This window comes from Aspergillus ruber, assembly GCF_000600275.1.
Source record: "Aspergillus ruber CBS 135680 unplaced genomic scaffold scaffold00013, whole genome shotgun sequence".
In the NCBI taxonomy this organism is placed as follows: Eukaryota; Fungi; Ascomycota; class Eurotiomycetes; order Eurotiales; family Aspergillaceae; genus Aspergillus; species Aspergillus ruber.
This window is the reverse complement of record NW_024467309.1, coordinates 614206-626956: the sequence shown is the minus strand read 5'-3', so window position 1 is coordinate 626956 and position 12751 is coordinate 614206. Positions and strand designations below refer to the sequence as shown.

Genomic DNA, 12751 nt, shown 5'->3' with positions numbered 1-12751 from the left:
GTGCAGTCCGGATAATCGACTCCCCGACTTCCCCGACTCGGAGTTAACCGCCTTATTGGTTTATCCGTTTCATTGGTTATGAGCCCGGGCCTACCATACTGACGTCTTAACAAACGCTTTGGTACCCCGGGGGCTCTATAGTCGCTTAACATCGTCTATAGACCGATCGATTGATCCCAACTGCGAGCCTCACCCTCGATTATCTTCCCACGAGATTATCGGCCAGTAATCCGCTCGGCGAAGTTTATTGAGTCGTGAGAACGCTACAATGACAGAAGAATCAGATATCGCGGAGAACCCCATGCCGCAATCAACGGCGCAGAGGCCTAGGGCAGGGCAAGGGAGGAATGGTAGGAAGCCAACAAAAGAGAATGGAATCAAGATATACCAATTTCCGATTGATAGGCTGAATGAGGAGAACGCTAGATACTGGTTTCATATGATGGAGGACCAGTTGAAGACCCAGTTTGCCTGGGAGGCGATTGAGTACTACCATGAGGTAGGAAGGGCAGAGTTCAATAAGATCTTGAAGGAGGATATGGACTGGTTTAAGATTAATCTGAAGGCGAATATGATTGTCCAGCAAGGCCTTTCACCAGCAACCATTCTGGAGATAAAAGATCAAGAGACTGCCGGGTTAAAATGGGATCGCCTAAAGGAGATGTTCTTGAAGTCATCAAACACCAGAAAGGCTATGAAGTTGATGAAGATGTCCAGTTGGACTTGGGATAATACGAGAATGAACGAGAAGGAAGCATTCCGTGAAATCAATCAACTGGGAGAGGAATTCATCGACATGAACAATAGCGAGATGGTGAATATCAGGGAGTTGATTGTGATCTGGTATCTGCGAGGATTGGGCAGTCAGTATACTACCTTGAGGGATACAGTGATGAGTTCAAACGCCACTTTAGATAAGGAATATGTCCTGAGCCGGGTCGAGGATCTCATGCAGATGAAAGGAGGATCTGCAGGTGAGAAAGGATCAAGGGTTCACAAAGATGGCAAGAGAAGGAAGAAAAGTGGATCAAAATGCTATGTCTGCGGGAAGGCAGGGCATTTCGCGAGGGAATGTCAGAACAAGCATGAGAGTGATGACGATGAGGATCATCAAAAATCCAAAGGTCGACAAGAAGGTCGACAAGGAAAATTGACAAAGCAAAAGGGGCGATTTGTCGGAGAGCGAAATAACAATAATGATGCCAATCAAGAAGAGCTGGATGAATTTAGCTCGTACGCGATAGAGAAATCGGAAGTGGGTCGATTTACGAGTGATAAGGCAAACCACGCAAGCAGCAGCAACCCATCAGTATGGTGTTTTGACAGCGGAGCCACAAGCATGTCAACCGGCAACAAAGATGTCTTTGAGAAGTTGGACCAGAGGAGCCGCGGAACTCTGACTGTTGCAGATGGAATTCAAATACCCATTGAGGGAAGAGGAACAGTGAAATTCACCCTGCCAAATGGGTCAATGGTCCGATTGAGTAACACCATATATGTACCAGGCTTGGCAGAGAATCTATTGTCATTAGAAGCGCTCCATGTTGTTGGATTCGAGTCAAGAGGAACGAAATGGGGTTATACAATACTGAAGGATGGCAAAGTAGTTGCCAAAGGACGACGAATTGGACGATCAACCTATCTGGATAGAGTTACGCACGCAAACGCTCTGTATGTGAAGCCAGAGCAAGCAAGAAAGTGCGCTGAGTTCATCACAAAGCCAGATGTGCAGTCAGTAATTCAACTGCTTAGTGGACGAGCCGCTAGAGCTGAAACTGAAAATGAGATCGACCAACGTCAGCAACTCATTCATCAACGACTTGGACACCCTGGAAAGAGACGTTTCAACGTCTGTGTTGAAGCCTTGAACTTGGACCAATTGAAAATTGGCAAACAGGATAAACTGCTTGAAAGTAATTGCGAAGTGTGCATCAAAGCAAAACAAGTGAAAAATCAGAGCCATGTTCCAGTTCCTAGAGCAAAGAGACCGCTTCAACGAGTATATATGGACTTTTGGGGTCCATACAATGAAGGCATAGGTGAAGAACGATATTACCTATCACTAATAGATGATTGCACACGGCATTCATGGGTCTTTATCAAGAAAAATCGGTTATCTAGCTCAGTGCAGAACACACTGGAAGTATGGCTGCGCCAGGTTGAACGAGAGACTGGCAAGATGCTATTGGTCATACGGACTGACAATGCAAAGGAGTTCCTAGCCTTGGAATCATGGGGCCTATTGAGAGGCATTCAATTTGAATTCATTGAGGCTCATACACCACCACAAAATGGTGTTGCGGAGCGATTCAACCGATATATTTTAGAAATCACGAGGGCTCTTCTATTCAATTCTGGCATCAACAAGAAATATTGGAAGTATGCAGTGGTGACTGCAAATTACCTCCGGAATCGAACAACGTTTGTCAAAGGTAGTGACAATAAGACGCCATTTGAGTTATGGTATGGGCACAAGCCAGATTTAGCCCATCTGAGAGTTTGGGGCTGCAGAGTACTTTATCACCACAAGTCTGATGACAAGTTGGAAAGTCGTGTTATGGCGGGAACCTTCCTACTGTATGGGAAGAGTGACAAGCAGTATTATGTTCTGCCAAATGGAGCCAGTGATATACGACTGGTAACCAATCCAACTTTCCGAGAGCGAGAACATGGTTATTTGACTGAGTTACTGCATACTAATGTGAACAGTATGCCATTGAATAATACATCAATGCCAATGGCCGTTGATACTGAGAAATCACCTGAGAACTCAGCGATCGGAGTTACAATGCAACATGGATCATTGAGTGGTCCTGAAGAACAACAAACAGAGGTTGTTAAGGATGGTGTACGCCCGCAAGGGGAGCCGGGCATATTAGCAGTTGACATGGAAAATACTCAACGAGATGCTCCCAATAGCCAGCCAGAGATGGAAGAGCCATCGCTACAAACATCCACGTGCGAGGTGGATAGTAGAAGGAATAAAGAAAGGCTGCACCAAAAATCCACGACTGAGGTGGATGATCGACGTGAAGAACTGCCATCAGAAGGGGGAATGGAACAGCAGAGTGTTCCTGAAAGGCATATAAATGAGAAAATGCGTGATTTGACCCCACAAGAGATTGGAGAGGTGCCTGTGGATGCTGATGAGAGCATGCAAAATGGACCACCTGAACGTCGTTCTATTCGTACACGACAACCATCAAGTGCATTGATGGAAAGCCGCCAAAGCGAGAAGGCATATGGCCGCAAGCGCAAAGCTGAAGGGGAGCAGGATGACAATCGTCCAGCTCAGCGCATGCGGGCCCAGTTGGCGAGACTAGCAGTAGCTACAGAGCTGCTGATTGGTGACAGGGAATATGAGGTTGCCAATAAAGCGCGTGAGAAAGCAGGTATACGGATACCAAAATCGTACAGTGAAGCCATCAATGATCCGATATATGGTGCTAAATGGAAAGAGGCTATACACAAAGAGCTGAGCACCTTGATAAGCTTCGGCACTTGGAGAGTCATATCCCGACAGAAAGCTGAAGGGACAATTTCATCAACCAGATGGGTGTTTGACGTGAAGTTAGGCCCGGATGGCCGAATTGAACGTTTCAAAGCCAGGCTGGTTGCTAGAGGAAATGAACAATCGGATGATGATTTTGATGAGACATTTGCACCGGTATTTCGACTAGATAGCCTGCGAATTTTGGTGGCTATAGCAGCCCAGCTGGGGCTGTTGGCACACGTGCTTGATGCAAAGAATGCATTCGCTGGATCAGACCTTGATAAACCTAATTGCATGGAAATCCCGGAGGGACTGCAGGATTTTGATCCAGAGGCTACTAGAGCTGGAGGCCTAGTCTTGGAGCTGCTGAAATCACTCTACGGCCTCCGCCAGTCTGCTAATCTATGGCATCGGAAAATTAGTGATTTCCTGAAGAAGATAGGGTTCAAACCGATTACCGCAGACCCTAGTGTTTTCATCAATGACAGGGGTCTGATCATTGCTGTGTATGTGGATGACATAGTGATATTTGGCAAGAGTGCCAAAGATATTGAGGTGGTGAAGAGGAAGCTCAAGGAGTTTCATCCAATGACTGATTCTGGATTAGTCAAGAAGCTATTGGGGATCCGCTTCACATGGGGAGAAGATGGGTCAATTCGCCTAGACCAGGAATCCTACGCACGTCAGATTCTGGAGGAGTTTGGCATGGCCGATTGCAATCCAGAAAGCATCCCGATTAGCCCAAGCGTCAAATTGAATTCGGAGGATAGTCCACCATTGGGAAGAAGCGAGCATAAACTGTTCCGGAGATTGATTGGGCGGTTGATATTTCTGGTTATAGCAACCAGACCAGATGTCGCCTTCGCAGTGAATCAGCTGTCTCAGTATCTCGCTGAACCTCGCCAAATCCACCTTGGAGCAGCCAAGCACATACTCCGATATATCAAAGGGGCTATCACCTTTGGATTAACGTTCAGTGCGAAGGGGAGACGCATAGAATTGAACGCCTATGCAGATTCCGCATATGCTAATTCGGCAAAGAGTCGGTCGACCACTGGCTTTATATTTATGATTGACGGAACACCGATTACCTGGATGAGCCGGAAGCAGTCAGTCACTGCGCAAAGTACAACAGAGGCTGAGTATATGGCAGTTTCAGAGGCTGCCAAACAGGCAATTTGGATCCGCCACTTCCTATACGCCATTGGAAAAGGATTGATTGGGCCTACAATCATATATGAAGACAACCGGGGTGCCATCCACCTAGCTGATAATCCTGTTGACCACCCGAAGACGAAGCACATAGCTGTTCGTTACCACGCTATTCGGGACCATATAGGCAATGGAGAGATTCGTCTTGAGCATCTGCCTACTGACAAGATGATTGCTGATGCTCTGACAAAGGCCACCCATCGCGACGCCCATACGCGATTTCTTGATAGCATGGGCATGGATTGATTGATGTGTGGAAGAAAGATTCAACATTTGGAAGTTGAAGTGTGCGTCCAACCGCCGCTTATCAAACTGTTAAATTGTTGTTGCCTTATTAGTTAGGTTGATGTTCGCGGCGATTGTACGAAGGGGAGTGATGAAAGTCGAGGTGGATCAATAGTTTGTCCGATTACCGAGGCCGGCAGATCCCTCATATACGGACACACACACTCGTTTAGATAGCCAAGCACTCATTCTACCATCTACGGTGTCTATAGATATCATTGTCACCCTCCGTATAATCTAAGTTTCTTCTTCATATATAGCCTCGTGCAGTCCGGATAATCGACTCCCCGACTTCCCCGACTCGGAGTTAACCGCCTTATTGGTTTATCCGTTTCACTGATCGTTTCCACAACTTCCAGAAAAATATCCGCAAAGATCTTGCATGCTTACGATGTGCACTGATTGCTGGTTATTGTCAAAGTGCCAATTATTGCCGATACTGCACAGAGTTCGAGTATCTGTATGACTGAGTATTCCACGTAAGCTATTCATTAAGTAGGCGGTATAGTCCAGCAGTACTCTGCAGAATTCTGTACTTCCCCTGAACAAACACAGCATGCCATGCCAATGTTACCAGTCAGATTCAGTTGATAGTTATTGATAATCTGCATATTATTGACAGCGAAGAATAAAGCATCGTTTTAGTATAGTACAAGTAATATCGTACAAGTATTATTGTGCTTTGTATGTATGTATGTATGTACCTGTGTGTTTCATACAAACCTTGGACTCCATCGCGGGCCTGCAATAACGGGGCAAAGTGGTTCTAGAATTACAGCTAGTCAGACCAGCGACTGGCGGCCGTTGCTCCTCTCTTCTGACACTGGTTTGTCGCAGTTTCGCAAAGCAGGCAGAATAGGAATATTTGTAGATGAACTGGCGATCCGTTCGTTTTTCTGTTCTTTTTCTTTTCTCCAGGATTCTTTCTTAGTAGTGAACTGTTGGACACCTCAAGTCCTCATAAACCTCAGTTCTCCTATTGACCTCCACGTGCTGTTCTCTTTTTTGCGCCTTTTTCTCTCTTTTATTTCTTCTTACCAGTGCCTCCTTTTTTTTTTTTTTGCTACCGTTCCCCATTATTCTTGTCCTATCTTCGCATCCAAACCATATAAAAAATTATCTCCGGTCGGCAACGCACCGCCTGGACCGGTGGCTGTTTTCCCCTCTCCTCCTACTCCCACTCGCTGGTCTCCAGCCATTCGGGACCCATCGACTACTGCTGATTGCTGCTGCTGCTGTTCACTCTTCCTTCATCCTTCCCGTTCCCATCTTCACCACTCCTTCTTCCTTATCCTAACCCCCTTCTCTAATTAACACTCCCACGATGAGTAACGAGGGCGGTTTTTCATCGCTCAAGTTCCGCCGGCCGTCGTCCAAGTTGCACAAAGATCCTCCCAGCTTCACTTCGCGGATTCTCAAAGGCCATCAAAGCCACACTTCACTCAAACGACACCCTTCTGCCCCAGTTGCTCCTCGTTCCTCTGCCGCTGCCGCCGGCCGTGACCATACTCGCACTAGATCCAACGCTTACGGTTCGTCATCATCGTCGCTGGAGCAGAACAACAGTAGCAACAATAATAGCGCTGGTGCTTCGCCCATTCTGTCCGGACCCGATGCTCATTCCCGTTCTTACCAACCTGCCCGCCCCGCCCGTTTTTCCCTCATCGAGCAATCCTCCGATGAACTAGTTGGTAGCCCCTTCGACACGCGGGGCATGCTAGATGCGTTAGACGAGACCGCCGCAGAGTCGGACCACCAGACGCCCACCTACTTCCCCCAACCGCCCCCTCAACAGCAAGCCTATCACTCTACGTCCAACCAAGAATCTTCTCGTGGTCTCAGACAGTCTGCCAGTTTTACTGCGCTACAGAACCGGATGGATTCGTTTCAGCAACGGCCCGACAATGACCGCCCCCCGAACCCCAAGCGGTTCTCCGACGAGGGGACTGTGACTTCCAAGCCCCCTATTGGGAGGAGTAAGAAGGCCAGCTTTTCTAGCTTTGTCAATAGCATGCTAGGCTCTCCGCGAGGCGTCAAGATTTCGGCCCCAGAGAACCCAGTCCATGTCACCCATGTGGGCTATGATAACCAGACCGGCCAATTCACCGGCCTTCCCAAGGAATGGCAGCGTCTCCTGCAGGAAAACGGTATCTCGAAGAAGGAACAGGAAGAACACCCTCAGACCATGGTTGACATTATGCGATTCTATGAAAAAAATGCTCGCGGTGACGACGAAGTGTGGCACAAGTTCGATCATGCCTATCCTCACCAGCAGCCCGCCGTTAGTCCCCTTGTTCTCACAAATACCCCCTCCCCGTACGGCCCGAGTGCGCAACAGACCTCTCCGCCCACCAGTCCTCGGTTCCCTCAGAATCATGAAGGCAGTTTCGAGAATCCACGAGCTCCGCCGCCGGTCCCTCGCGGCGCCTCTGGCATGATCCCTAACCGAGCACCTCCTAAGCCCCCGGTGCCCGCAAACATGACTCCAGCTCGACCAGCACCTCCACCGCCCGTTGCTTCGAGTCCATATGCAGGTGCCTCCGGTTCCTCGCAGGCTCTTGGCACCCCGGCCATTCCGGAGGCGGAAGCCTTTCCCAGCCAGCCTAGCGGTGGCAGTCCTGTCGCCCAGGTACCAGCTGGCGCCGTCACTACTCCCGCCCAATACCAGCAGCAGCAGGAGCAGGCGATGGCGGCCGCTCAGCAAGCCATCGCCCACCAGCAATTAACCCGAAGCCGCAGCCAGCGTCAGCCGGGCCACCAGCATCAAGGTTCCCACCAATTCGAACAACAGCAGGTGGCCGCTCCGGCCGCTCCAGCTGCTCCAGCCGCTCAGCCCACGCTTCCACCTCATACAGCTGCCCCTCCTGCAGCCCGTCCGCGACAACGTGTTCGTCAGAGCAATGGTATGGATATCCGGACTCGGTTGCTCGCCATCTGCACGCCGGGCGATCCCACACAGATGTACTACAATTTGAACAAGATTGGCCAGGGAGCATCTGGTGGCGTGTTTACTGCATACGAGAGGGGGTCACATGGTTGCGTGGCTATCAAGCAGATGAATTTGGAATTGCAACCAAAGAAGGATCTCATCATCAACGAGATTCTTGTCATGAAAGACAGCAAGCACAAAAACATTGTCAATTTCCTGGACAGTTACCTGTACGGCTTGGATCTGTGGGTCGTCATGGAATATATGGAGGGTGGTAGCTTGACCGATGTGGTGACTTATAACATCATGAGCGAACACCAAATCGCGGCCGTCTGCCGAGAGGTGAGTAAAATTCTACCTTCTTTTCATAGAAAGCTGACGCTAACATACCAATCAAGACTTTGAGCGGCTTGCAGCATCTTCACTCGAAGGGCGTCATCCACCGTGATATCAAATCAGACAACATCCTTCTCTCCATGGAAGGGAATATCAAGTTGAGTAAGTTATTTATTCCAGGATGTTACCCGCTTCGAACAGTCCTAATGCTCTTCTAGCCGATTTTGGTTTCTGTGCGCAGATCAACGATTCTCAGAACAAGCGGAACACTATGGTCGGCACACCTTATTGGATGGCCCCGGAAGTCGTGACCAGGAAGGAGTACGGACGGAAAGTTGACATCTGGAGTTTGGGAATTATGGCCATCGAAATGATCGAGGGCGAGCCTCCCTACCTGACGGAGTCGCCTCTCCGGGCACTTTACCTGATCGCTACGAACGGCACGCCCAGGATCAAAGAAGAGCATCAACTATCGCATATCTTTAAGGACTTCTTGTTCTTTGCACTGAAAGTCGACCCTGAGAAGAGAGCTTCGGCACATGACTTGTTGAAGGTGAGTGCGAATCGGATTCCGCTATGATTGATCAATCCACTAACTATGGATAGCACCCTTTTATGTCGCTCTGTGCGCCGCTGTCGCACCTGTCACCTCTTGTCAAGTCCGCGCGGATAAGTAAGGCCCAGGAGAAGGCCCAAAAGGGCAGCGCTTAATTGTTCTATACCCAGTCTTCCGGCCTTTCTACTTTGTCTCTCTTTTCATTTTTTTTCTTCCAGATACCCATACCTTACCCTTCCTGTCACTATCGCCTAATCGTGCTCCGTCCTTAAGCCGTCGTCTTTATCTCATTATACAGTGTCATAGATGGCGATCTATTGTTCGGCCTTTATTGTTACCTATTTCCTTTTTTTCGCCGTTTCATTCTTCATTCTGATGTCCTTTTTCCCTTCTATTACCCGCTAAAACCTCGGGTTTTCTATCATGATGGTTTTATTATATCTTTTTTCGGATGGTCTTCATTCTTTTCATGGGAAAACTGCTGTATATCTTATCGGGTTACTATTGTGTGTTTTTTTTTATCGATGCCCAAGCGATGGATTTTGAATAATATGGATCACCATGTCCAGCAAAAGCATTGTGCTAATATCTTTTTCTCGTTTTTAACAATTTATCTGTGACTTCTTGTTATATTCGTTTCCAATGTAATGCCGAATTTGCCTGAATACAGAAGAAGTATTTTGTTGAAATCGTACTATGTAGACTAGCTACGGTGGGCCTAGTATACGAGTACGGGCAGTGGGGAGGGCTATATTTCCCAGACCGGGCTGTGTTAGGCACAAGAAATGGAAGAAGGCAGCAATGAAGGTAGAGTAAAATAAGAACACACTAAACACAATCACCTTCAAAACAAATTCATCTGTTATTATATAACTGCTATATAACATCTTCCATCGTCATAGCTGAGCGGCCTGCTTACTCACTTCAGCTTGGCTTGCTCTCCGCCTGCGCGCTCTCCGTCACCTGCTTGTTCTTGTTCTTGTTCTCCAGGTGGCAGTCTTTCGATCTGCCTTTTCATTCAGCTACACCACAACTCGCCACCTACCTAAAACGGAGTATTTGACGATTTCGACTATCGCCATACGACTGCCTAAATCTCCATCGCACCAGACGATCTACACCCAGGCGAAAGAGTCGACCCGACGAACTACCTAACCTAACTCAACCTACCTCCCCGCATCCGCATTCCAAGCACACTACAATACAACAGACGATCTGCTATTCCTCGTGCGATATCTATTTGGTAAACGATCGGGTTGGACCAGGAAACGGATATTTCAGATAAATTAATAAAGAGAAGGGCCGATGTTTCGCGCACAGCAGAACCATTTCGACGACGCTGTCGGTATGTTTTGGCCTGCATCATACCGTGGGGCTGGGTCGTTATTGGAGAATCGCTAATTTGTTTTCTTATTTTGTGCAGCCAAAGCGACAGACGAGAATCTGACGTCGGAGAACTGGGAATTCATTCTTGTACGATACCTGCGATGGCGGAACTGAAATTGTGAATGAGAGCGCTGACGTTTATGTGCTTGGGTATAGGATGTCTGTGATAAAGTTGCTGCGGAAGAATCTGGGTACGTCGCCGTTTGCATCTGTTTTATGATATAATGTGGTATGAAACTGACGATGTGATAGCGCAAAGGATGCCGTGGCTGCGTTGATTAAGAGGCTGGCGCATAGGAATGCAAATGTCCAGTTATACACTTTGGAGGTTTGTCGAGTGGTCTCATCGAGTATATGGTTGGTCAGTGGCTGATCGGCCTAGCTTGCCAATGCTTTGGCGCAGAACTGTGGCCCGAAGATTCATCGGGAGTTGGCGTCCAGGAGTTTCACTGATGCTTTGCTGCGCCTTGCTAATGATCGGGTAAGTCTGCGCGAGAGGATACTGGATACGGATGTGCTGACTTTGTGCCATAGAACACCCACCAGCAAGTCAAGTCGAAGATTCTCGAGCGTATGGAAGAATGGACCGAGATGTTCGCCAACAACCCCGATTTCGGAATCATGGAGCAGGCATACATGAAGCTCAAGACAATTAGTAGGTTCCTGTATTAAAACCGCCCTCACATCGCAGCTGCTCATTAGTTAGATCCCAACCTACAGCCTCCTTCGAAGCCAGGCAAACGCGAAATCACCGACGTCGACCGCCAACAGGAAGAGGAGGAATTGCAGATGGCGTTGGCGCTTTCGATCAGGGACAAGCCCGCACCAGGAGGTCCGGGACCACAGGCCGAATCCAGCTCGTCCGCCGCTGTCTCCGCTCCTCAAACGTCACCGCCAGTGCAGCAGCAGCAGCAGCAGCAACAACAACAACAAGCGCAGGTGCAGGCACAAGCTCCTGTCCCCCTCCCGTCGGGAACCTCAGCTGCCACCATTTCGCGCGTGAGGGCATTGTATGATTTCCAGCCTTCGGAGACTGGCGAATTGCAGTTCCGGAAAGGAGACATCATTGCTGTCCTGGAGTCTGTGTACAAGGACTGGTGGAAGGGTTCGCTGAGAGGCCAGACCGGGATTTTCCCCCTTAATTATGTCGAGAAGCTTCCCGATCCGACAGTCGATGAATTGCAGCGCGAGGCTCAGATGGAGGGCGAGGTGTTCGGTCAGATTAAGAACGTGGAGAAGCTGTTGACGCTGCTGAGCACGCGTAATGCCGGACCGAATGCGCAGGATAATGAGGAGATTACTACGCTATACCATTCGACTTTGGCCATTCGACCTAAGTTAATTGAGTTGATTGGAAAATATTCGCAGAAGAAGGGTGAGATAGCAATTTCTCGGATAGCATGTTCTACTTGCTGATATATTCCAGACGAATTTACCCAACTGAACGAAAAGTTCATCAAGGCGCGACGTGATTATGAGGCGCTTTTGGAGGCATCTATGGCACAGCCTGGGCAGACATCTTATGCTAGACCTGGTCAACCCCCTTACGGATATCCTGCCGGGTTTTCTCAGGGACCTCCACCTCCACAGGCTGATCCCAACCGCTACTTTAGCCCGCGCCCTCAAGGTTTGTGATCTTTGCCTACCTAGCATTCCGGTTTATCTAACACCAAACAGACTCTCAACCGCTGCACCCTGGTGCATCTCCTTACTATGGCGGAGAGCAAACGGGTTACCCACCAGCTTCGCAATCCCCCGATCCTCGCAACCGCACACCCTCCGGCGGCTCCCCCTACCAGCAACCCCAACAACCCCCAACAGACGCATACCAACCAGTCCACCACCGCCCACAATCCACTTTCGACCACCCCCAAGAACTCGGAACATCCATCTACGACTCCCCCATCGACCGCCCCGCCGCCCAACAACTTCCCTATCCACCCGGCGGCGGACAAGTCCCACCAGTCATGCAACGCTTCCAACAACAGCAGCAACAGGCCCAGGCCCAACAAGAGTACTCGCCATCGGCCTACTCTCCAGAGGAGCCTAGCAGCCAGGCCCCCTATCCTACAGCTCCAGGCGCGCCCACGCATCAGCCTCCCCCTGTTCCTACAGGTGCATCAGCGAAGCCTACCACGCCTTATCCGTCTTTAACGCCAGGTGTGTCGAATGGGGAGGGCTATCAGGCTTATAATCCGTCGAGTTCGAATCCGAATTTATTTTACCGGTGAGCGGTCGGCATGGATTGAAGTGTGATTTGCTGCTGGTTTAACTAGGCTGTTGTCGATTAGGTGGTGGTAATATGGGAGGTTGCGTTGCTTGTGAAATGTTTATAGGTTATTCGGTATGCTTTTCTTTACTGCCTTGATATCTGGCGTATGCATTTGTTCTTAGCCCGTATAAGCTGTTGAATTTATCCAGGGTACATGCGCTTGGGTCTATTTGATACAATGCTCAGATAAAGCAACATCCAAGGCCGACGAGGCCGACAAATGTGTATAGCGCAGCCACTTACTAACAATTAATAAAGATGATTATTACAAAGCCATAGACA

The 12751-nt window shown here is 49.0% G+C and overlaps 3 protein-coding genes across 3 annotated transcripts; all 3 read left to right on the top strand.

The window, feature by feature from the left end:
- Nucleotides 1-2557: 2557 nt before the first annotated feature.
- Nucleotides 2558-3363, top strand: EURHEDRAFT_402882 (uncharacterized protein; the record flags this gene model as incomplete). Its single annotated transcript, XM_040780174.1, has 2 exons — nt 2558-3325; nt 3355-3363. 2 exons carry the CDS (start codon nt 2558-2560, stop codon nt 3361-3363), a joined length of 777 nt encoding a protein of 258 aa, XP_040638941.1.
- Nucleotides 3364-5931: 2568 nt separating this feature from the next.
- On the top strand, nt 5932-9242 carry pakA (mitogen-activated protein kinase kinase kinase kinase STE20). Its single transcript, XM_040787628.1, has 4 exons — nt 5932-8261; nt 8318-8417; nt 8474-8808; nt 8862-9242. Exons 1-4 carry the CDS (start codon nt 6315-6317, stop codon nt 8964-8966), a joined length of 2487 nt encoding a protein of 828 aa, XP_040638940.1. The 5' UTR covers nt 5932-6314; the 3' UTR covers nt 8967-9242.
- A 400-nt stretch (nt 9243-9642) lies between these two features.
- Nucleotides 9643-12750, top strand: EURHEDRAFT_412578 (ESCRT-0 subunit protein HSE1). Its single transcript, XM_040781940.1, has 9 exons — nt 9643-10156; nt 10235-10284; nt 10354-10388; nt 10450-10525; nt 10580-10678; nt 10732-10852; nt 10904-11572; nt 11624-11824; nt 11875-12750. Exons 1-9 carry the CDS (start codon nt 10117-10119, stop codon nt 12426-12428), a joined length of 1845 nt encoding a protein of 614 aa, XP_040638939.1. The 5' UTR covers nt 9643-10116; the 3' UTR covers nt 12429-12750.
- Nucleotide 12751: the final 1 nt, after the last annotated feature.

What these genes read in the sequence shown, in the direction of transcription:
- pakA (XM_040787628.1), top strand. Translation starts at nt 6,315, where the DNA reads ATGAGTAACGAGGGCGGTTTTTCATCGCTCAAGTTCCGCCGGCCGTCG. An exon ending in TCGCGGCCGTCTGCCGAGAG is followed by an intron (nt 8,262 to 8,317) that starts GTGAGTAAAATT and finishes ATACCAATCAAG; the next exon opens with ACTTTGAGCGGCTTGCAGCA. An exon ending in CGGCACATGACTTGTTGAAG is followed by an intron (nt 8,809 to 8,861) that starts GTGAGTGCGAAT and finishes AACTATGGATAG; the next exon opens with CACCCTTTTATGTCGCTCTG.
- EURHEDRAFT_412578 (XM_040781940.1), top strand. Translation starts at nt 10,117, where the DNA reads ATGTTTCGCGCACAGCAGAACCATTTCGACGACGCTGTCG. An exon ending in TCCAGTTATACACTTTGGAG is followed by an intron (nt 10,526 to 10,579) that starts GTTTGTCGAGTG and finishes TGATCGGCCTAG; the next exon opens with CTTGCCAATGCTTTGGCGCA. An exon ending in AAAATATTCGCAGAAGAAGG is followed by an intron (nt 11,573 to 11,623) that starts GTGAGATAGCAA and finishes GATATATTCCAG; the next exon opens with ACGAATTTACCCAACTGAAC.